Source organism: Protopterus annectens, chromosome 4.part0 (genome assembly GCF_019279795.1).
Source record: "Protopterus annectens isolate FY-2018-M chromosome 4.part0, PAN1.0, whole genome shotgun sequence".
Taxonomy (NCBI): Eukaryota; Metazoa; Chordata; order Ceratodontiformes; family Protopteridae; genus Protopterus; species Protopterus annectens.
In genome coordinates this window covers 129,790,757-129,816,215 of record NC_056733.1, presented here as the reverse complement: position 1 = coordinate 129,816,215, position 25,459 = coordinate 129,790,757, and the positions used below count along the sequence as shown (strand labels likewise).

General features: G+C 44.4%; 1 protein-coding gene across 1 annotated transcript in view; it reads right to left on the bottom strand.

The window, feature by feature from the left end:
* Positions 1-25,459, bottom strand: part of LOC122800226 (dynein axonemal heavy chain 17-like) — a 17,083,451-nt gene that overhangs the window by 10,169,971 nt on the left and 6,888,021 nt on the right. The window contains exons 24-25 of the mRNA XM_044069720.1: positions 20,523-20,639; positions 20,300-20,386 (exon numbers count right to left, since the gene is read on the bottom strand). Of these exons, the coding sequence (XP_043925655.1) occupies positions 20,300-20,386; positions 20,523-20,639 (204 nt within the window). The remainder of the gene's footprint in view (positions 1-20,299; positions 20,387-20,522; positions 20,640-25,459) is intronic.

The window sequence follows — 25,459 nt, the reverse complement described above, 5'->3', positions numbered from 1 at the left end:
TAATCCCTCAATTGCACATCAGATTCATACATAAAAAGAAAGGAAAGCATGCCACTTACCTTTAAACTGAAAGAGAAGAAAAACTTAACAAAAATATATTTAAGGAGCCATATGATTGTATTGTTTTTTTTTCTGTTCAAACAAGGCAATGGTGGAGATACTGTAAGAAAAGACAAAATATTGTCATGGGCCTATAAAACAGCACATCCTCCAGCCTTAACTCACCACAGACACTGCCAGATCAGATCCAAGTCACGGCACCAAATTGTAAAATAAAAGACAAAGACTTCCTCTCGTTCAGCAACTTTTATTACACACGTGCAGGAGCCTCTGGAAAGCACCAGAGTGACTCCCAGAACAAACAAAGACTCTAGCTTATATAGACTATTAATGTTGACTCATTAGAAAAATAACATTGAACAAATAAGAATGCTGGATACATGATTAGCCAATAGAAACATTCCCCGTAGCTCTAACGTAACATCATATGACCACATCTCTAGGCAGAAAAAGAAAATTGGATGCATTTCCATATATAGACAGACATGTTTACTACTTTCAGTCTCTCTTCTTAGTACTTTTTCACTATGTGCAGACTGTCACGTCTCTATGTACAATACATTTCAGGTTCATGCATTTTGTCACATACTCATACCTCCTAAAACACTTACATTTTCCTTCATACTTTACAACATGTATTACTGTAGTTGAATTAAATGTATATGTTTTAATAGAGGACATTAGGGCAGCAACTGTTAACCAGTTAGCTTATTTTAAGAAAAATAAGAGAAATGTAAATGAGCTGTTAAACCATTAAAATGGTATCCCACAGTGATGAATATGATTGGCGATGGTGGGTCTGGAAGACGCCTTTATTCATTAGCCCAGTAAAAAGAGGGGAAGCCCCAGGCTCTGCCATAAACATTTAGATTGTATTATGGCCATATATGCTAAATTCCTTTCTCAGATTCAAAGGGGAATAGTGTGAGAACCTAGAGTCAGGTGACCAGATGAGGTCATTCTACAAGACATCTTGGATATTATATTTTACAGGGAGTAATCTCTGAAGAGTATTCTGTTTTGGGGAACCTGACTAGAAAGACTGCTCAAGTATTTTACTGTGCCTTGCTCTATCAAGTAAGTTATTAGGGAATAGTAATTCTCCTAGATTCAGTCAGGAATATAGTGAAACTTACTTTAGAGATTGTTTTTCTTTATTTGTATGAACTTGCCCATCAATGTTATTTCCAATATTTCCTGTGAATTGAACTCTGGTTTATTGTGAATATATATTTAGTATTTTGTTTGTTTATTATTTATTATTAAATATATTTAAAACCTTCACTGTGGCTGGTCCTTGTAGAAAGTATTTAACCTTTGAGAGAGCTTATATTTATTTGGTGACGCTGTGTGGGCCACTCCAGAAGGCCTAGTTGTCTTGGTGAACTACTACCATTTGTATTAGTATTAATATTACACAGTAAAATTTGACACCCTTTGTTAAGGGCCTTGGAGTAGCCGATTGTGGAGTGTCTGGTGGTGGTAACAGCTACCTAATATTCTGGGCAGAAGGGAATACAGCACGCAAATTTTTGCCAGCCTTTCCCAGGTTTGTGTGGGTGTGAAGAATGAAATCTCACAGTGTGTGTCAGCTACTTGGGGCAGGAACATGAAGCACTGGGTTTACAGAGAGGATGCTGGAAGACTTCGCTTGGACACTCGACTGAGGATCTAACCCTAAAGCTGCACCAGTGGAGAGTCTTACTGGGGACCTGGAGGGAGACAGATATAGGGAAATCCAGATGCCATGCTGAGTGTGTTTCCTGTGTGCTCTTAAGGGAAATTGTGTTTGATGCAGAAAGTCTGCATCTGGAAATACTGAGTGCATCCATTTGTATTCCAAATGCACATCCCTCTCCAGTGTCAGTGAAGAGGATTCAGGCTCCTTGATTACCGGTCCAGTGTGGGGATGTCACATACTGGTTGGCAGTGGTGGGACTGTTACTTGTAGTTAGTAAAAGACGTCTTAAAGGGTTCCATGAAATCACAGAGCTAGATCTAGGTGTGGTGACTTATAGCAATGCCTGAACCTGCTGCCCGTAAGGTACTCTCTGCCGCATGCCAGATCAGCCTCATGGAAGTATTCACTATAGAAAGGGGGGTCGCCACTCTGGAGGAAAAGGTTTTCTGTTCCTCTGCATACATGAATCCTGAGGCAGAATTACACAGCTCCTTAACCAGGTCTCTCTGAAGTCTGGTCACATGTGCCAAACAGTTCAGCATCTGTAAAGCAAAGGTAGCTGAAGCATACATCCGCTTCCCGAATCTGACCACTGTCTGAGACTCCCTGTTTGAATGGTGAACAGAGTAGTTCTCCTGAGCCAGCTCCTTCTTGGTGGCTGCTGCAACCATGACATCAACAGAGATTCCCTTAATCCAATGTGGCTTATCCCAAGGTCTGCTAAGGATCTTGTCTGGGTGTTTGTGGATGGGTTCCACTGTGTCTGGTTCCTTCCACACCCTGCGGGAGATGAGATCAACAAGAAGGTCCACAGGGGAAGACACCCAAGATGTAGATGGGCCTGACCCAAAGACTTCCAGGAACATCAACTTGTCTGGGTTATGGTTGTGGGTGGACCACCCACCTTTCTAGCATAGAATTTCCATGATGGCTCCAAATGAGACATCCTCAGGTGGGGATTTTGGGGATCCTCCCCCTTTCTCCAAATCGGTGTCCTCAGTGAGGGATTCCAGAGAAGAATTCACGTATCTCCTTTTGCGCATACGCTTACGCGGTACCGCCTCGGTGGGATGCTCCAGGGAGGTATCAAAAGACTCAAGGTTTTCCAACTGGGAATGTCTCAAAGCTTTTCTGGGCAGGCTGTCCGGGAGGAGACAGAAAGGATGCCTGTTGCACAAACTTTCCTGAGGAGGGATCTGACTCTGATAAGGGGACAACCAAGTCTTACATACAGGCAGAGAGAACCCTCTCCACCACCTTGAATGTCAAGGGTGAACAGGAATCTGAGGGAACACCCACCAGAGCCGAAGCTGTTGGTGGAGAAACTCTACAAGTTCCCACCACTCCCAGATCCAAGGGGAGAGATGGAGCTGAACTATCAAGTGTTGAGGCTCCGAGGGGAAGAGACGATCTCAAAAACTTTGCAGCTGACAACAAACCCTTGGACCCGATGCCCGCGCTATGGCTCCGAGAGCCTCCCCAATACAAAACTGTCAGGGCTGAAGTACTCAGGACAACTGTCAAAGTTGAGGTAACCGTACCTGTTGGCCCCTATGTTTCAGCTCTTGGGATCCTCGGATCCGACAACTCCAAAGCCGGGCTCAGATCAGAGAAGGAGAGACAGGGACAGAGGAAGGCTGGAGGCTACCAGATCCAACAGGGGAAGGAGTGGGCAAAACCCCCAGTTGAATTTGTGCCTTGAGGAATTTCCTCAACATTTTGTTGACCTCAGCTTCAGAAAGGTTCCAGGAGGACCTGGCGAATTAAGCAACTGAAGGAGACTTGGAGGCTGGCCTAGGGGAATGAAGCAGTGGCAACTTAGGACTGGAGGTAATCAGCTTGGGAAAAAACCTAGGTGACCAGATCTGGACCAATTTCTCGCTGACACATGGATCCAACAACTTAGGATTTGAAGTTTTGGTAGACTTTTGAAAAGGCTCTCTGAGCAAGGAAGAACGTCTGTCCAGGGCCTTTTCTTTTCATTTTGTCTGTTGGCGGGGGTTTGAGCCCTGAAATGGACAGGGAACCAGAAGAGGAGAAAGAATGTAGAAGACCCTTCAGGATCAGTTTATTTCTCCTGTCAATCAGTGCACTCTGATTGAAACCAGCACTTATAGAACAAGAGGAGTCCAAGTGAGAGGCACCCAAGCAAACAATGCATTCTTTGTGGGCATCAAATAGAGTAATTTTATGACCAAACGTACTGCACTTTTTAAAACCCCCCCCCCCGGCTTATCAGAAACAGTACAGACAACAGGGGAAGTTTTATTTATTTTTTATAGATATAAGTAAAGGGGAAATAAAAATAGAGATAGAAAGAACAGTAAAGGGAAACTGACCCATACAGTTAATCAGATATAGGATAGGGGAGAATAACTACCATAGATAGAAGGATATTTTAAAGACAAATTTACTGAAAATCTACTTACAAACCCAAAAGAAGCTTAGATAACTGCTATCCCGATGCTGTTCAAAAACAGGGCAAACGAGATCTGAGGAATGAAGGGAGAGTAGGGGATTATGGGTAGGGGAGGAACTCAGATTTTTTTTGGATCCTAGAACTGTAGTATTCAGCAGACTCAGATCCGATATTAGACCCAAACACACAGGTTGAAGACCAAATGAAAACAACAACATCAGATGTAATATTTGCCTGTCTAAGGTAAAAAAAAAATCATCTTTACAAACAGATACCATATCTTCAGATGAAAAATGTTTAACTTTCTGTTTTCTTCTTTGCAGGCAACACACCGGAAGAAAACCAACTAGACAATGGCACTTCAACCTTGTTAAGAGGTCTCTTTTCCCAAATACCCCGAGAAGCATCTGTCAGAGTGTCTCCCAGACCCAAAGAAGATGGCTCTCCCTTGCCAGAATCAGACACTGGAATGGCTGAAGAGGACATGGCTGACCCTGGTCCATGCTAGCCAAAAGGACTACATCACAGACACCTGGAGAAGCAAGTCAGTCTGAGGAATACTAGTTGGCCACTGCAGGTTCACTCACTAACAGCTGAGACACTATCTGAGCCTGCAGTGGTGGCAAGGGCTCCTAATTATGTTGTTTCTTCTTTATAGGTACAGCAGGAGAAAAAACAGCAGGACCGGAGTAAGTATCCATGTTACAACCAAGGAAGAGGTTAGAATACCGGTAAGCACTGCTGCAGCGTTTCAGAAGATAAGTTGTCACACGTGTTCTCAAGCAGTACACACATACATCCCTTTTCTGTAAAAGCAAAAGTAAAGCAAATAAAACGCTGTTAGAAATAAAGCACTTGTTTACAATGCATGCTGACAAAAAAATAACTGATAAGTTGGCATGAATAGTACACACGCACAAAAAATATTAAGAACATTTTTTGATGATTTAAGACATTTCCTGATCCTTAAATAGCCATGACTACATCAAACGTTTACAAAATAACCCACAAATCAGAAATTAAGCCTATAGCTAAATGGATCCAGGTCAAAAGACTGGACGTTCAAAAGACTGAAATTCAAAATATTTAAAAATTAAAATATCGAAAATGTGAATTTACCGCTTCTCTACAGTTGTGCGATCACAGAGCTTGTATATAATTAGCTGGGGGGTGAGGGGTGCAAGGAGGCTTGCCCCCTGCATTAAAATGTTTTCAGTATTTTGAGTTTTAGATATTTCGATTTTCAGTCTTTTGAACTTTCAGTTATGACATACACCCAGCTAAACATAGTGCCCCTGACAGGAAAATCCCCAAATTCTAAGAAATACCAGGTTTCTTAAAGGGGAAATACCACTTTTTGTCACTAAATAAAATGTAATAGATTTTTTCTTAAAATCGCAATGATTTCTGAGAGGAAAAGTTCATACTCATCAACTTACCTGCTTGAAATGAAGCTTCAAGGCCGATTACTACAGAACTGCTTCCTCTCAAGGCAGCAACAAGGCACTGAATTTGTCTTCACTCTGACAGCCCATCCACTCTGACAGCCTGTCCAAGGGGCTGGCTATTTAGCAGTAAGACTGAAGGTGTAGAAGAAAGCCAGAACTTTGTGAAGCTGTTCAATTGTTGTATCCTTGGCAGGATACAACCCATATAGTCAAAAGGTTCTGTAGCAGTGAGATTTATGAAAATCTGACATGGTGTTTGACTGCATGGTTATCACTCTGGAGGGAGGAGGCTTTGGAATTCCTGCAATGCTAGGAGAGTTTCACATGTTTCCAGGATGTTAATGTGAAGACTGGCCTCTGATTGATTCCACACTCTTTGGACCACTCGCCCTTTGAAATCCTCACCCCCCACCCCAGAGAGGAGGCATCCATGATGGGGTTGATGTTACAGGACGTTACAGATGGTAATCCCATGTGAATAGTTGGGATGTCAATCACCATTTTAAGTGAGTCCTGAAAATTGGGTTACGTGAATTGGTGTTTACAGATGGTCCTATGGATTGAGTGGAGAATCTACCAAAGATCAAGCATGTGTGACCAAGATGACTGATGCAGTCATAAATCCTACAGCCCTGAGAAAGTACAGTTGTGTACCTACCATAAATGTAGATGTTCGAGTGTATTCACTGTTGCAGTCTTTACACTTGGGTTATCCTGCTGGCAGGCTACCCGCAGTCGGCCCGAATTCCAAAGTCTTGGTCCGGCGTCAGTTGCTGTTGCCTCTTCCCTGACGTCAGTGCGCTAGGGGTATAAAAGATGCAGCCAACGCCATTTTCTTCAGTTTTTTTTGCCCCAAATGTCAGGTGCCCCCAAAAGGGTAGGCGAAAAATTTTTGCAAATAAAAATGCATGCACTAACATAAACATTACCTTTATCTACAAGCAAATACACCACATAGGTAGTATAGAATACAGAAGTACAGATAAGTCCCAGCAATGCAAGGGGGATGGTGGGAGGATAACCTGGACTGCAACAGTGAATACACTCGAACATCTACATTTATGGTAGGTACACAACTGTACTATGTTCATTGTGCTTCAGTGTTGCAGTCATTACACTTGGGTTGAATACCAAAGCTGAGGTTGGGTGGCTGGGCCTAAATAGAATTAGGAGTGGCTATGAGGCCCTGCAGAACTGCAATGGCGAAGCCTGCTCTGGATTTAGAGTAAAGAGGTAAGTGGTAGTGCTTTGTAGAAGTGTGCACTGAAGTCCAGGTTGCAGCCTCCAAAATGTCCTTGGTTGGTACTCCTCTGAGGAAGGCTGCTGAAGTGGCTGCTGCTCTGGTTGAATGTGGCCTAATGCCCTTAGGCACTGATTTGCCATGTTGTGAATAGCAGAAACGAATGCAGTGGCCTATCCATTTTGAAATAGTCTGCTTTGAGATAGCTTTTCCTTGCGATCCTGCAGCATATGCCACTAAGAGTTGCTCAGTCTTTCTGAAAGCTTTGGTTTTGTCCAAGTAGAAGCATAGCTGTCTGTGTATGTCCAAAGAATGCAGAAGTCTGTCCCCCTTATTCTGTGGGTTTGGATAAAAGGTAGGCAAGTGAATGGTTTGGTTAAGAGCCACACTGGACACTACCTTAGGCATAAATGTTGGGTTTGTCCTCAGAAAAACCCTGTCCGGGTGGAAAATAATAAAAGGTTCCACAGTCATTAGTGCCTGTAACTCTGAGACTCTTCTTGCTGAAGTTATTGCTAGGAGCAGAGCTGTTTTCCATGATAAGAATTTTATCTCAGCTGTATTGGCTGGCTCAAAAGGAGGCAGTGTGAGCTTTTCCAAGACAAAATTGAGGTCCCATGCAGGTATTGGCGCTCTCCTTGGAGGTCTTATGTTTTTGGCCCCTCTGAGGTACTGCTTTAGCGGTGTATGTGAAAAAATAGGTGGGTCCGTATTGTAATGAGCTGAAATGGCAGAAGCATGGATCTTAACTGATGAGAAGGCTAGGCCTTTGTCCAGCATCTCAGTTAGGTATTGTAAAATCTAAGGAATATTTGGTACAAGCGTGTCAATTCCTTGTGCCTGGTTCCAAGCACAGAATCTCTTCCATGTTTCTGCATAAGATTTTCTGGTGCTGGGCCTCCTTGCTTCCAAAATAACATCCATAACTGCTTTAGAGAGAGGTGTGTTCTGAATGGTTACATTATCTGCCATGCAGCCAGATTTAGGGTTCTGAGTTGGCTGTGCAGGATCTGATTGTTTTGTTGGGTCAGTAAATGAGGAATTTGAGGTAATGTCCAGGCTGGGCCTTGAGACAAGCTCTTTAGGATTGGATACCAGTGCTGGCGTGGCCAGTCTGGGGCAATCAGTATCATTTTTGGCTTCTCTTGTCTGACCTTTAGGAGTACCTTGGGGAGGAGAGGCAGTGGAGGAAAGGCATATACTGTAAGGGTTTTCCAGCTGAATGATAGAGCATCCACTTTCCATGCTTGCTTGTGATAAGTCCTTGTGCAGAATCTCTGTAGTTGGCAGTTGTGGGGGGAGGCAAATAGATCGATGTCTAGGCATCCCCATTTCCTTGTTATCATGCTAAAGATTTGTGGATCTAGTTTCCACTCGTGAGGATCCATGAGGTTTCTGCTTAGTTCGTCTGCCAGAGTATTTGTCTTTCCTGGCAGGAATTGTGCTTGCAGGTGTACTTGATAAGTTAATGCTGTGCTCCACAAAGTCATGGCTTGTCTGCAGAGGGGATAGGAATGTGTGCCTCCCTGCTTGTACCACATGACTGTAGTATTGTCCGTCTTTATCAGAAGTTGTCCTGAATGAAGTAGATCCTTGAAGGCTATCAGGGCATTCTGGACAGCTAGCATCTCTTTTTGATTGATATGAAGATGCATTAGGCTTGCGGGCCATGTGTCCTGAATACATTTTCCTGCCATGTGGGCCCCCAGGCATAATCTGATGCATCTGTTGTTAGTGTCTGCCTGGCTGTGGGTAAAGTGAATGGCTGTCCCTTGTTGTGGTGACAGGCCTGTGCCCACCATCGAAACACCTGCTGCAGGCAGGGAATGAGGGTAATTAAAGTTTCCAGGTTGTGGCAATGTTGAATCCAAACACTTTTTAGCTACCATTGTAGTTTCCTCATATGCAGTCTTGCATATGGAATTAGTAGAATGTAGGATGCCATGAAGCCCAAAGCCTGCAGAATTTTTCTTGCAGATAACTGGGTCTTTGTAGCCAACATTTTGAAGTAAGAAGTTAGTTGCCTTTGTCTGTCTGGCGTGAGATATGCCATCTCGGCAGTTGTATTTAAGCTTGCACCCAGGAATATTATCTCTTGAGAGGGTACTAGTTTTGATTTCTTTTCATTTACCGTGTACCCTAGGCAAATTAGTAATCTTTTTACAAACGCCAGATGCTTCAGTAGAATGTCCTTGTTCTCTGCTTGAATAAGGCAGTCGTCCAAGTAAGGATATATTTGAATCCCCCTTTGTCTGCAAAAAGCAATTACTGGTGCCAGGCATTTTGTGAAGACCCTGGGCGCAGTAGATAAGCCAAAGGGCAGTGCAGAGAATTGGTAGTGCGTTGAGCCAGCTATGAATCTGAGGTATCTTCTGCAAGTTTGTCTGATTGGGACATGCAGGTATGCCTCTTTTAGGTCCAAACTTACAAGCCAAGCCTTCTTGCCCAGCATGGGCAGAAGCTGCTGCAGAGTCAACATTTTGAATTTTGGAACGTCCAGAAAAGTGTTTAGAATAGACAGGTCCAGTATTGGTCTCCATGCTTTGTCCTTTCTGCGTACCAGGAAAAGTCTTGAGTAGAATCTTTGTCCCTGCTCTTGCTGTGGTACTCGCTGAATGGCCCTCATGTCCATGAGGGATGAAACTTGCTTTTGTGCCACTGCGCATTGATTGTGTGGCAGGTCTGGCATACCTTTTGCCTTTGGCAGGGTGTGAAAGTGTAACCGTTAGCCCTGGAACACTATATTCAAGACCCATTTGTCCTGGGTGATCATGTGCCAATTTTGTGAAAAAAGTGCTAATTTTCCCCCTAAGGGGGCTGTCAAAAGATAAGTGCTTGGTATTGGCAGAGGAAAGTCATTGGGACTGTTTTCTATATGGCTGTGATTTCTCTTCTCCGCTTTTGGAGGTAGAAGCACCCCATTGTTTAGGCCTGTATGAGCCTTGGGACTAGCTTCTGTATCTGCCTCTTTGTGGCCTGTCTGACAGTGGAAAGGACCAATTCTTAGAAGGCCAGTTTCTGCAAAATCTGGGTGGCTGTACCTGCAAGAAATCCTTAACTGTCTGCATAAATTTCGCTTTATCCTCCATTTTCTTCAACACCTCTTCTGCCTTAACACCAAACAAAGTATCATGCTGTAAAGGAGCATCCAATAATTTTGCTTTAACATGATCAGGGAGAGTCTGCTCCTTTAACCAAGCATGCCTTCTAATGACAGAACCCGTAACAGCGGCCCTACAAGAGGCCTCCAATGAATCAAAACCACATTGCAAAGTATGCTTTCCCACTTGTTCAGCTGCATACAATAAATTCTGCATTTCCTTGTTATCTGGACATTCAGAATTTGTCAACATTTTCTGTTTTAGCAGTGACATTAAATATTGCTGATATTTAAGCATATGAAACTGACAATTTAAAGCCCTTACAGCCAAGGTAGCAGAAGTGTAAACTTTTTTCCCCCATCTGTCCAGTGCCCTTGAATCCCTATCAGAGGGGACAGGGTTTTTTTGCAGTGGAAGCCTTGACCCCTTTGGGACCCTGAGATATAGTTTATGGGTCAGCAGCAGGGTTTTTATATAGAAATTTATGAGAATTTGGAACCCTGTAGTATCTGTCTGGCTTAACCGGTGCCGGGGGTAAAGAGTCAGGAGACAGGCCGGACTCTGAAAATACATCATCTACAATGTCTAGAACAGGTGGAATAGCAAGAGGTCTGTGCTGAGGTAGTAAAAGAAAGTCTCTGAGCCTTTTCTTAAATTCTGAGTAATCTTGGCTCTCCCAGTGAAAATGCTCCCTCATGGTATGCAGGGTTCCTCAAAAGAATAATCCTCAGGAGGAGAAGCTGAAGGAATAGACTCTTCAGCATCAGAATCCTCATAGGGAGGAAGAGAGTATCCCTGTTTCAGAAGAGGAGTCAGAGGAAATGGAAACCTGATCTGAAGATTCATATTGTCTCTTGCCTAGGCCTCTTATCAGGAGGGGGATGGGAAGCCCTGATCAAAGTAATTAGGTCTTCAGCCATTTTAAGCACCTGTTTTTTAGGCATGGAAGTCTGTCCAGGAGAATTCTGTACTTGTTTCTTTGTCTTTAGAGCTGCTTTAGCCTTTGCCTTTGAAGCTGAGGTTGGCTTTACATATAACTGTGTAGGTCTGAAAACACCCTCAAAAGCCGATGCCTGCTCAGCGGCTCCGGCCCCATCTGAGGGGATAGTTTCCGAGTGTCCAATACCTTGAGTATCCAGAGGCCTAGTTGGCTCCACGTGGGAGTCGGAAGCTGCCTGTGGCTCTGAGATAGCGGGCGTCAGGGGCTGCAAAAGCACCTCATTGACAACCGGTGACTGGCCTAGCGGAAGCCTCATCATCGGTTTTGGACCTCGGATGCCTGTCCTTTTCCTTTTCCTTGAGCTTTTTATAAACTCCGGTCGTCGGCTGTTCTGACGGCATTATATAATTAAATCTTCGGCCAAAGTAATGAAAGGCAAAATCGTACCGATGCTTAATAGTGCGTTGGTTAAATCTAGCACAAAACCGACAGCTAGCAAAATTGTGGTCAGGGCCTAGGCAAGGAATACAGTAAGAATGGAAATCCTTATGAGGTATTTGCTTCCCACAAGAAATACAATTGTTAACTTTTTCTGACATCGGTCTGGAGCAAGAAAAAAGTTTCCCGAACGGGATACTTAGCTTTAATGAAGACTTCGGATCTGAAATTCGATTTTGAAAATCTCAGGAGTCGGCTGACCGGCACTTGCGAACTGCTTTTGCTTCGGACACCACGTGGCAAGAAAGACTGAAGAAAATGGTGTCGGCTGCATCTTTTATACCCCTGGGGCACTGACATCAGGGAAGAGGCGACAGCAACTGACGCCGGACCAAGACTTTGGAATTCGGGCTGATTGCGGGTAGCCTGCCAGCAGGATAACCCAAGTGTAATGACTGCAACAGTGAAACACGATGAACATCTATGGATACTAGACAGGATCAATGTTGTGAAAGTACTTGAACTGTAGAGTGGAGGGATAGTAGTCTATCGGAAAGGAAAATTACTTTGCATGCTTTTGTATCCAGAATGCATATGATAAAAATAATTTGATACATGGTCTGCTGGTGTGTTTATTTTTTCAGGTGTGATTTTTTTATAATTTACAGATATATCTAAAAATAGGCAAAGTTGTAAAAAGTATTCTCTAGCTACTCATAATAATGATTTGGTTGGTTCAATGAGCAGCCAATCATCTAGGTATGGAAAGACACATTCCCCCTTTAGTTGTAGATGGTCTGCAACCACTGCCAAACACTTGGTGAGCACCTGCAGGACTGTGGGCAAGGACTTGAACTGGCAGTGACTGGCTCCTAGCCAAAAGCACTGAAACCTACTGGACTCCTTTGAGATCTTAATGGGGAGGTAAGTGACATCAATATATATACAGCACATCCAGCTGTTTGCCTTGAGGCAGGGCAAAATCACTGACACCATGCCCATTTTAAAGGTGCTCTTTTTTTTTTACATAGGTTTAAGCCAGCAAGGTCCAGAGATGTCCTTGGGTCCTTCAGAAATTGCCGTCGGTCCTTGTTCTTTTTTGGTACCAAAAATAATATGGAATAAATTTCTGATCCTATCTGGTTTGGTGGGACCTCCTGGATGGCTCTCTTCTGCAGGATGATGGATACCTCTATTTTGGCTACCTGTAGCTAGTGGAGTACAATGTCTGGTAGTGGTGAAAACTGGTTTGTCAGTTTTTGGAAAAATGGTGTGGTATAACCTCTGGACATGATCTTTTCCACCCATTTGTTCTGCATGATGGCCATTCGTGTAGCAGGATGGAGAGATAAATGCCCCCAACTGCCTTCAGAGGTGGACATTCAGGCAAGCCTTTATGGATGCTGAGTTTGTTTGCTGAAGAAGGGCCCTCCTAAATCCCTGGTCCTGTGTAACCCCAACCACATGGTCATTGCCCATGGAAGGATCCTCCTCTGTAAAGATGCTCCTCTCTGAGGAGGAAAGAGAGGGTTGGGCACTGGCATTTTCTAAAGCAAAGGGACTTGGAACCCTTCTGACTTCTGCTGAAGAATTGTTGAGGGTTTTGTAATCTGATGCCTATGGTAAACAGCATCTTCCCTTCCAGTTAAAACCTCATTAATTCTTCATTCACCAAAGACCAAAGGAGTGTGGAACCTTTGCATGAAGTGTTGGTGAATGATGTCTTGAAGTTGGCCACAAAATCACATATGTGGAGCCACGCATGGTGTCTGAGAGTGATGCCTGAGCCTACTGGCCTTGCTGCCCCATCAGCTCTGTTATGAAGCAGACATGAGAGTTCTGTTATATTCAGCATAGTACCCATGGTCTTCTGTAATTGTTTTGTAGACGCCATCCTTTTTAGGTTTTCACAGGGTATCCATTGCTTGCTCGGCTAATTCCCTTTTAAAATTCTTAACTTGGGTTATATAATTTAATGCTTTCAGAGCAAAGATGCCCAAGGTGTAAGCATGATTTCCCATCTTGTCTTTTGCCCTAGATTCTTTGTTGGGCAGTGAACAGCTGAGTTCTTTCTTGTTGACTGTTAGAGCAATCAAAGAATCCATCAAAGAACCTTTTGACCAATAATGTGTACCTTTAGGAGGGCATAGGATCTTGTCTGGTTTGAAGTGTAATGCTTCAGTTGCATTCAGTTCCTGCCGTGCCCTCCTGGTAACCAGATCTATAAGATGGTCGTCAGAAGGGAGCAAGTAGGTGGTAAATGGTGCACAGCAGCATGCTTCAAAGAGGACTTCCTCATCCTGTGAGGGCAGTTCTGTTGGCCAAGATACGCTCTTTCTCTTCAATTTCAGAACTTCTCCAACATTGATGTCTTCAGGCAAGGATTGTAGGGAGCTCTCTCTCTCATCTAAGTCCATGTCCGATGTGGGAGCCTGCAAAAGGGAGTCCTATGTGCTTTCTTTTACATATCTTCCTGGGGATTTCTGTCTGAGGGTGTTTGGGGTCCCCAGAAGATTCCACATGTGATTATTTGAAAATCCCAGCTCTGCTCTGTCCTTGGCAGCCATCATGAATTGACTGAAAAGATAATAGTACTGTTTCATGACATGGACCTAATACATGTGGAGGCCCTGTCATCCATCCAGAACAGGAAGCTATCATCCTCTCCACTGCCTCAAAGACAATCCATATTCAGTCAACACTGATGAAAACCTCTCCAGAGCTGCTATAGCTGCTACCAAAATAGAACTGAGTGGTGCCAAAGACAGAAGTCTCAGTAATGAGAACCATGATGATCCTGATGGTGAGACAGGCACTAATGGCTCAAATGCCAAGGACTTGGACACTGCCAATGGTCCCAAATCAGTTGTCACTGAGGACAGTGCCAATGACCAAATACTGAGCACCTGGGTACAGGATGCATTCGATGCCAACGATAAGATGAATGCACAAGTGCTGATGCCAAGGTAATAATACCTGTTGGCACTGAACAGACAGGATCTTGGTGGATATTCAGCTTCTGGGCCACTAGTGCTGAAACTAGCATCAGGGAAGGCACTAACAGTGATGAAAGAGGGACCAACCAGATCGCCCCTAGAAACAGAAAGGGATGGGACGATACCCAACTCTATCTGCATATTTAAGAATGGTCTGATAATGGGCTACCAATCTGCTGCAGTGGTGCTTCAAAAAGAATGCACTGACTTAATAGACACAACAGAAGAAGATCTCATTGTCAAAAAACAGGATAGCCCCCTTTCTGAAAAATGTCGACTGGACATTCTTGCTGCAGACCTATCTCTTATAATAATGGTGCCCAAGGGGTGAGACTTATTTGCTGATCTACGTACCTGGGAAGACTCTCTTCTAGGTAGTTTTGGAATGGATGAAGGTCCCACATCATCAGGCTTTTTTTCCTTAGGATCCTTCTCTATGCCCTTATCTCTATTTTTTCTGACTTGTCAGAGGGAGTGAAATGAGAATCCAGAGGGGAAAAGTCCTTTAACCATTAACTTATTATGCCTATCAGCTAATGACCTGGGTACAATGCCCTTAAAGATGTTAAAGTCAATGTCTAGGTGTTCTGGCCCCAGGTACACCACGTGGGAATATCTCTTTAAAACGATTTTATGTGAAGTGTTAGAGTTAATCTCCATAGAGTTTGCATATAGGTTCATAGGTTCATACTAGGCTATCTGCCCTGGGGCAATTATAAGCCTAGCCCGATTCTGTGTGGCTTACGCCACTCCTTGATTTGAGTATACTGTGCCCTTTTTAAGGTTTAGTTTACTGTGCCTCTGTCTAATAGTGACACGGGAGTAATCCCTGGGACAAACCTACGATCCCCCATCCACTTATCGAGATTCTTCTTGAAGAGGTTCAGTGAGGTGCTCTGCCTCACATGAACTGGAATTCTATTCCAGAGCGAAGGGAGCCTCTGGGTTATGAACCTGTCCCTCCAGCAAGTTCTATTTATTTCTGTGCTGAGGTTCAAGTCCCTCGGCGTGTGGCTCTAAGGGATTTAGATTTACTGAGGTGGAGCATGTCCATTAATTCTGGATTTGACATAGCTTTGTATATCAGGCATAGATCGCCTCGAAGTAGGCGGTATGCAACTGAGTAGAGCTGGAGTTTTTTTAACCGAGCAGCATATGGTATCTGTTTGAGACCCTTGATCCTCTTGGTGAGATACTTTTGGGGTCTTTCTAATTGCTGCAGGTGTCGGGTAAGGTACATCCCAAAAGGGGCATTGTATTCTATGATGGGCCTGATGAGGGATGAATAAAGGGGCACGATTACCTCTCTTGATCTAGATGTGAAACACTTCGTGATGAGGTGGGCTATGTAGAAGGTCTTTCTAACCACTTTGGCAATGTGGTTTTCAAAGGAGAAATTGCTATCAACTTGGGTCCCCAGGTCCCTAATAACTTTCTCTGTACTTAATGGGTTTCCGCCTATGTGGTAATTTGTGGGCACATTGTTTTGCCAAAGGGTATGACTATACATTTTGTGGCATTTAGCTTTAAACCATGGTGCTGGCACCAGTTATCTGTCTCTGTGAGACCTTTTTGAAGGATGTTTGTGTCAGCTGGAGAGTTGATTATGGCACCCAGTTTGCAGTCGTCTGCAAACTTGGTGAGCCATAGTCCTCCCACGTTTGCCTGTACCTCGGAAAAGTATATATCGAACAAGAGTGGTCCCAGGACAGAACCCTGTGGGACGCCACTTGTGACCGGTTTCGAGTCTGACATGGCTCCAGCAACTCTCACTCTGTGGGTTTTGTCTTTGAGCCAGTTTGCGACCCATCTTGTGACATAGGGGTTTATATTTAAGCTGGACAGCTTATCTATGATGCCCGAGTGGGGTATTGTGTCAAATGCCTTTGCAAGGTCCAGATAGGCTGTGTGGACTACCTTCCCTTCATCTATGGCTTTGGTGACTGTTTCAAAGAAGTCAACCAGGTTCAAAAGGCAGGATCTGCCCTTGACAAAGCCGAACTGGGTAGGATCTAGTGTCTGTAGGTCCCCAATGTCTTTGTTTATGAGCTCCATGATGATCCTCTCCATAGCCTTGCAGACTAAGCTAGTCAGGCTTATAGGGCGATAGTTTCCAGGGTCCGTAGAGGCTCCACCTTTGTGGAGTGGTACCACTGTTGCTGTACGCCATTCTGTGGGCACATATCCTGTAGTGAGGCTGAGATTGTATAGCTGTTTTATTTGAGGGATTAGTTCCTCTTGTAGTTCATGTAGGACGCAACCTGGGACGCCATCTGGTCCCATGGAAGCAGTGTTTTTTGCTTTGGAGAGGGCAGCCTTCACCTGAGCATCTGAGATGTTTGGGAGGCAGCCTTCTGCCGGGATAGATACTTGCTCTTTTGGGGGGGAGGGGGTGGAGAAGTTTGCACTGAACCTGTCTGCCAGGATACTGGCGATGTCTGTGGGTTCAGTGTATTTTTGTCATTTAGAATCAACTCAGAACAAGTCTGGGAGTTGCATCCCAGGTTTCTAACATAACTGAAAAAAGCCTTATGATTGTCTTTGGTGTCCTGTGCAATTTTTCTCTCGAAGCTGGCCTTGGAGGATTTTATGAGGGATCGTAATTTTTGCTAGTACTGATCAGAGATGCCTTCCCTATTAGGGATTTTGCTCTATCATGTAGTAGCTTCCTCCTTCTGTTGTACAGTTTATTTATGGCAGGGGTCCACCAGACTGGATGCCTGCCTTTGGATGATTGGGTCTTGGTTTTGTTTGGGACAGCATGATCCATGCATTCCTGGAGATGTCCGTAGAATGCATTTATATAGGATTCTGCAGTTTGGGCTGTAATTTCCACTGGCCCTGGGGCCTTGAAGGATTCCACTTCGGTTTTGAGAAGTGAGAAGTTCGCTTTTGAGAAGTTTTTCACTGTGGTTTTCTGGGCTGGGGGTGGGGTCGGGATGTCGACATCCAGTGAAATTAATTTATGGTCTGATCTTACCAATGACGGATATACTTCTGGTGTGGAGCATAGAGTCCCCATGTTGGTAATGATCAGGTCTAGTATGTTGTCCCCTCTTGTGGGAGTGGTGACTAGTTGTTCCATAGTATTTGAGTTTATAATTTCCAGGAATCTTTGGGCTAAGGTGCTGGGGCTTGAGTAGTGCTCCCAGTCAATGTTTGGGTAGTTGAAGTTGCCCAATATAATGGTGTTCAGAGAGATCTTCATGTTCTCCAATGTTTTCAGGAGAGCCGAATGGGATTCCTGACTTTGAGAGGGTGGTCTGTAGGATGCTATAAACTGAAAAGCAGTCTTGCCCACTGTTAGTTGCACATGGACGGTCTCCGATACTTCATGCAATGCCTCTAACCTGGAGGTGTGGATATCCTTGATAAATATGGAAACTCCCCCTCCTTTTGTGGTTCGGTCCGGGTTTTGGGGCCGAAAAGCATGATACGAGGTATAGCCTGGTAGTGCTGGGGTGCTCTCTGGAGCCTTGAACCAGGTGTCTGTCACTGCACAGATATCGATGTTCTCCATACTGAGGAGAGCTTCGAGTGCGTGCATCTTGAGGTTAAGACTTCTGGCGTTTAGCAGCATTACCCTTAGTTTCTTGTTCCTTGTGCTGTCTATGGGGGTGGGTTTGACTTTTGAGCCTTGCCTAAAAAAGGCACTATGGGGTGGCAAGAGCCTTTGCCAATATCCGAAAGCCCAGTGGTGACAGGTGCAAGCCGTCCCTAGCGAAGCAACGTGGCTTGTCGAGCATGTCATCCCAGGCAGACAGACACTGGATCCCCTTTGAATGACACCAAAATTTTAGCCAATTGTTAAAATCGATCATTTTGTCTTTGTACTGTGGCATCATTCTAGGTGAGGGTAAGATGCTGCTCAAGGTCAGGGTCATACCAGCCTGGGCTACATGATCAGAGAGCTCCTCTATGTCTCTTTTCATGTAGTCCAGGGAGGTACATCTCAGGTCATTCACACCAGCATGTACAATGACTGAGTCATATTTGTCTTTGCTTTGGAGTGACCTGAGTGCTTGCGTTATGTGTCGGATCCTAGCACCCGACAGGCAGCTCACCGTGACCTTCTCTTTATTCAGCCTGGTGAGCGGGACGTCAGTGTGTCTGACAATAGAGTCACCTATAACAAGAGTATCAGGTGTGTTATTCAGCCTTAAGGGCTGTGGCTGCTTGGCACACTGACTTTGTGGGTTATGTGTTGTGTGTGTTTTGTTTTGAGGTAGCGTTTGCTTGGATGTCTGCTTTGGAGGTCTCTGTTGCTTAGGTAGATTTTTATTTAGAGCCTCCGAGTATGTTTTTGTGTATTTATGTGTTTGGTTCGCTGATGTGGTGGGACTATGTGATACTGGAATTGTGTTGTGTGAGGTTACCTTCTCCTCCTGACTGGTTACATCAGTTTTGAGATGACAGAGCTCAGCCTCCCGTTTGGCTAAGTAGTTGCATCTCTCACATATATTTGAACCTGTTTGGAGGAGGAGAGGGTTGTCCATGTACATGAGACAGTTGTAACATTGCCTCAAAATTCCCAGATTCACCAGCTGGACTGGAGAGGAAACCATTGACTGACCTTTGGACATGCTAGAGTAACAGGGAAACTGAATTTAAGACGGACCAATAGAGGACAGGGTAATCGTAGAGAGTATAAGAGTAAGTAGTGCTTATGTTTAATAGTGCTAACTTGTAGGATTACTTAATTGGACCAGTGAAGGGCCTTAGAATGAGAATATGGTGTTTAAATTGAGAGATAGAGCAGTTCTAAGGGAAAAAGTGAAGAGCAGACTTTGTGGAGCCAGGAATAGTTTAAACCCAATTAGGCGGTGCTGCCCGTTGTTGCGCTATGCTCAAAAACGTGCAAAAGAGGGTTTTAAGAGAGGAAGATGAAGGAGTTTTGGAATTGACCCAAAATAGCCAATAAAACTACAGTTTCAAGTCAGTAACCACTCCCACAGGGGCAGGCAGGCTGCTCAATGTTTTTCACTGCCACTGATCAACAGAGAGACTTTCCTTTAGCCCAAGCAAAAAATGGCCTCACAGAAACTTACAAACAGTTCAAGAACAGCAAGCCTATAACTGAACTTTTTTAAATCTCAGAAAAGTGGGAAAAAAGCAAGATTTGTTTGTTTTTTTGTTTTTTTCAGAGATAGCAGAGGTTAACAAGTATCAACAAGTTATAACAGTACAGTAAATGACCCCACACAAGAGTGCTAGGCCAAAGACAGATAAAATGCAAGTTTTGAGGAAAAAAAATGATTTTAAAAATAAGTGCAAACAGGAAATTCAGTAAACAGCTCTAGGCTGTGCTCTAAATACAGTTACTAATGCAGAAATCAAATTTAACAAGCCAGAAAATGCTCAAAATAGGCGGCTACGCAGAAAAACTTAGCAAATAAACAGAGGAAAAATACTTAAAGTCTCAAAAGTGGCTCCTTTCTTCTCTCAGCGTTTTCTCCCCTTGGTGGGTGCTTCACCAACAGATAACTTATGCTGGTTCATAGATTAGTACTAAGCGAACTGCCCTTGTGAACCATTTTAAGCCTAGCCAATTATCCTTTGTGAGACTCAAATCCTACACCTTGTGTTTGTAAGACAAACACCTTAACCATTAGGCCACCCTCCTTTGTTTAGCTCAGGTTTTGGACTTTGTTTGTTTTTGATTTACTTATGTGTTTGACTAAGTACATGCACATTAATTAAGCACTTCTAGACTAACGAAGTATGGTTATCTAATCTTAATTTGAGATTTGATGACCAAGAAGTAATGCAGACAACAGATGGCCATTTCACTTTGGACCTGGAAATGTAAATATGATGCATGCACAATGAACAATTTTATGATCAGTCTTGTCTCCAGTAGCAGTTCTCACCAGATATATTTTTTCTGACAAGAAAATATAAATTTTTTCATAAAGCTTTAAGAATGTAACATAGCAAGTAAATTCTATCAATACATTCTTAAATTCACAAACATACCTTGTCCAGAGCTGTGTATGGATTTGGATAATCATAGTTTAATGGTGCAGTTTCTCTAAAATGCTCTCTGAATTCATACTGTCGTATCTACAAAAGAAAATAATGAAGCTGAGAACATCTGGAAAATGACGAAAAAGATAAATATATATAACTATATATTTAAAAACATGACTGAGAGAGCATAATTCTTCTTCAAGACAAATAGCCTATATTTGTCCATTACCTCAAATTGTTGACATTTTCTTCTGATAATGCTAACTTCATTGGCCTGTAAAGGAGCCACATTCTGCTTTACTACAAGAGCAATTTTCTTGATATTATTCCATTTTTCTGGAAGGTCCTGAAAAAAAAAAAAAATAAAACAGATTAAGCGAGTACAGACCACATCAAACTGATCACTGGCAGGGCCGTCTGCAGTGGATAACAATTGGTACTGTTTCTTCTGAGGGCTCTTATCGTACAGATTTTGCATTCTCTAGCAGCGATGCTCTGGAGTTTTTTGCTTTCCACTGGCACTTATAAAACATCATGAATCAGGTCTATGAGAGTGTACTCTCTCATATTCCCTATTCCTGAACTCAACTGAAACGGAATGAGCACACCTTTTCCTCAACCAATCACTTTATAATCCATTCCTTATCACATTTGAGGTTCTACAGCAGCCAGAGCCTATCCAAGCAAGCAATGGGTAAAAGGCCTAGACAGTCCAGGTTGAGATGTCTGTCCTTTGCAAGATGCACAAATACTCAAACAACAGAAACTTTTTGGAGGATCATCAATTCACCTATCAGTATGTCTGTGGGAAGCAGTACAAAACTTTTAGTTATGTACTCACTATAACTTCAGATGTTTGGGATCCATCTCGCCTACATTCTGACTGATGGTTCGGAGCCGATCCCTCGGCTCCGACTCGGCACGCTTATGCCAAAGAGCGAAGTCTCTTATTGGCTGAGCTTACTATATCCCAGGATGCACCACTACCAGTCCCCCAGATCTAGTTTGTCCGCTTACATGCACACATGCACGCACTGATTATATAACATCGTCAGATGAAACAAGATAAAAACAGTAGAACTCAAAACTGTTCAATCTCTTCTGATCTCCAAGGCCGGGGGAAGGAGGGTGGGTATTAGGAATGTAGGCGAGATGGATCCCAAACATCTGAAGTTATGGTGAGTACATAACTAAAAGATGTTATGTGATCCTATCTCGCCTACATTCTGACTGATGGGACAGCGTCCCTAGCACCTGAATCCTGGGTGGCTCACTGGAAAACACTCCTGAGTACTGTGGAACCAAATGATGCTCGCCCTTTAGATGCCACATCCAATTTATAGTGGGAAATGAAAGTGTGCGGATTGGACCAAGTAGCCGCAGCACAAATCTCAGAAACAGCGAGCTTGGAATGAAAGGCTATAGAAGTAGCCATAGCTCTGGTAGAGTGGGCTTTGATAGAAGTTGTAAGTTGCTTATTTGAAGAGGAATAAGCCTGAGTTATACAATCTCTAATCCATTTGGAGATAGTAGCTTTTGTGATGGTTTTACCCAATTTATTGTCTGAGAAGGACACAAACAACTGGTCTGATTTACGAATTTGCTGAGTCCTGTCTAGATAGAAGCGCAATTGCCTGTGAACATCCAATTTATGGAGAGTGTATTCTGCTTCATTGGAGAATTTTGGAAAGAAAACTGGTAGCTCTAGAGATTGTTGGAGACAGAGATTAGAACAGACCTTTGGGACAAAAGATGGATTAGGCCTAAGTGATACTCTATCCTTGTGAAAAATCAAGTACGGTGGTTTGATAGATAGGGCTTGAAGCTCTGAAACTCTTCTTGCAGAGGTAATTGCAACTAAGAAGGCAGTTTTCCAAGACAGATATTTTAACTCACATGTAGCAGCCGGTTCGAAAGGGGAAGATGTCAATGCACGAAGCACCAAATCAAGATCCCACGGAGGCGCAGGATGAAAAACTGGGGGTCTTAACAGCCCCGCACCTTTAATGAAAGTTTTGCATAATCTGCTGCTCATCAACGGAGGATCCATGGACTCGTGAAATTTAGAGATAGCCGCTAGTTGGACTTTAATAGTAGAGACAGAAGATCCTTGATTAAACAGGGATGTTAAGAATTTCAAAACCTCTGGGATTGGAGCAGTGATAGGGTCTAAGCCCCTGAGTTGAGCCCAGATAGCAAACCTCTTCCACTTACTGAGGTACAATTTCTTAGTGGTGGGTTTGTGGGCCGAAGATAAAATGTGAATAACTTCCGGGTCTAATGTGTGATTTCTGACTAAAGTCGGAAGTGGAGGAGCCAAGCTGTCAACTTCAAGGTGTGAAGGGACTGATGTTCTCGTCCTGACTGATGAATTAGCAGATCCGGAGTTAGATCTAAAGTCCAAGGATCGTCCAACGCATGTTTCTTCAGGTAGGGAAACCATACCTGACGAGGCCAGTGCGAAGCAATTAGTATCATTGTGGACCCCAATTGAGAAGCTTTCTGAATGACTTTGGAGAGAAGTGGAATCGGAGGAAAAGCATAAAGTAGCCCTGTTGGCCAAGGTTGTGCCAGAGCATCCATAGCTGCTTCCCCCTGATGTGGAGTCAAGGAGAAGAACCTTTTGCACTTTGCATTTTGTGGTGTTGCAAACAGGTCGCAGCACGGCGTCCCCCATCTCCTGAAAACCTGAGCTGCTACTGTTTCGTTTAGGGACCACTCGTGAGGAGAAAGAATTGTCCTGCTTAATCTGTCTGCCAATACATTTGATTTCCCCGGAATGTGGGTCGCTACCAAGAAACGGCTGGTAGCTACAGCCCATTCCCACACCCTCATGGCCTCTCTGCAAAGGGGGTAAGATCTGGTCCCTCCTTGTTTGTTTAGATACCAGACCACCGACATGTTGTCTGTGTGGATGGCGATAATGCCCTGAGGGAGAAACTTGTGTAAGGCCTGTAGGGACAGAAGTACAGCCCTCATCTCCAATACATTGATGTGGAGAAAAGTTTCGTCTGGGAGCCAGGAACCCTGAACTAACCTGCCCAGACAATGCCCCCCCCCACCCTGTCTGGGAGGCATCTGTCGTCAGGGTGACCACTGGAGAGGGAATAACAAAAAGACTTCCCTGATTTAGATTGGATGTCTGAAGCCACCAGCGAAGGTCCCGTTTGCATGTTTCTGTAATCATAATGGGATGATTGAGGGGAAGATCCTGAAAGGACCATTGAGTCGATAATAGCCACTGAAGAATCCTCATGTGCAATCTTGCCAGAGGAACTAGAAGAACCGTGGCAGACATCGAACCTAAAACTTGTAGGACCATCCTGGCTGGGGCCTTGGATCTTGAAAACAGGGCTTGAACTTGGCCTTGTAAAGTTTGGATCCTTTCGGTAGGAAGAAAAACGCGCATCAATTTTGAGTCTATCTCTGCTCCTATGAACCTTATGCGCTGAGAGGGCAGCAAGACAGACTTTGACCAATTGAATGTAATTCCCAGGGTAGCACCCAGGGAGATGGTGGCTTTGAGGTTGTCCATTAGTAGATGACTGGTGGTGGCAGTCAGGAGCCAGTCGTCCAGATAGGGAAACACTTGGAATCCAAGACTCCTCAGGTGAGCAGTTACTACTGCCAAACATTTGGTGAACACCCTGGGGCTGTGGTGAGACCAAAGGGCAGAGCACAAAATTGGAAATGACTGTCTCCCAGGCTGAAGCGCAGATACTTCCTGGACGCCCGATGTATCGGTATGTGATAATAGGCGTCCTTGAGATCTATGGAGCACATCCAAACATCCTTCTCCAATAATGGGAGAATGGATTGTAACGTGACCATTCGGAATTTGGATTTCGTGACGGATTGGTTTAGTCTGCTGAGATCCAATATTGGTCTCAGGTCCCCTGTCTTTTTTGGCACTAAAAAGAACCTTGAGTAATTTCCGGATCCGATCTGGTCTGTGGGGACCGGTTGGATGACTCCTTTTCCTAGCAGCTTTAACGCTTCTGCGGCTGCAATTTCCCTTTGACTGGGTGGTGGGTCCGGGATTTTTTTGGACGGTGGGGGTGAGTGTGTGAAGGGGATGGTGTAACCTCCGGCAATAATCCGAAGCACCCATCTGTCCTGAGTGATTGACTCCCAGGCTTTTAGGTGCTTGGCAAAATGGCACCCGACTGGCTCAGGAGCAGTGCAGCCGGGCAATCCCTCATGAAGTGTGGGAGGCTGAAGAGCCACGAAAGGACTCGCGGTCTCCAGAATTGCGGGGCCCTCTGCCGCCTCTGGGACGGCGTCTCCCAGAAAAATTTCCCCGTCCTCTGCCTCTGGAAGGGGAATCTTCCTGCTGTTGCTGGAAAAACTTACGTGATTTGCGGAACCACATCTTCCCTCCTCCTTTAGCCTTGGGATAAGGCCGAAAGGGAGTGGAATAACGTGCACCTACGGCAGATAAAGTTTTTCCTTCTTGCTCACAGCGGGTAAGAGTGTCTTTAACCTTAGGTCCAAATAAAGAGGACCCATCAAAGGGAGCGTCGGCGAAGGAAGACTTGAAGGCCTCCGCAAAATGACAAACGGAGCCAGGCTTGTCTCCGTAGAGCCACGCCTGTGCCTGCCGCTCTACCCGCCCCTTCGGCCGCATACGAAATGAGCCTCATGGACGAGTTAGAAATAGAAGCAAGGATAGCCAACTGAGAGCTAACCGACTGGGCTAGCTGCTCAGGTAGGTTACCTGAGAGGGAATCTGAGAGCTCCTTGACCAGATCCCTCTGAAGCCTGGTAAAATGTGCCAAATAATTCAGGGACCTTAAAGTAAAGGCCGCTGAAGTCAGGGTACGCTTCCCGTACCGGTCCATGCTCCTAGACTCCTTATTAGGAGGATGGACGGACGTTGAAGCCTCTGCCACGTCCTGTTGTGTAGCAGATGCCACCACCATGGCATCTACAGCCACGCCTTTAGTGAGGAACTCCTTCTCGGGTGGGGCAGACAAAAATTTGTTAGGACGAGAAGGGACTGGTTCCACGGTATCTGGATGTTCCCACGCCGTCCGACAAACTAAATCCAGGAGCTCGTCAAGGCGGAGACACCCAGGAGGCGGAGGGCTGAGCCCCAAAGGCCTTGAGGAGCACTGACTCATCAGCAGAGGGGGGTTTGGATATCCAGCCGCCTCGTTGTTTGAG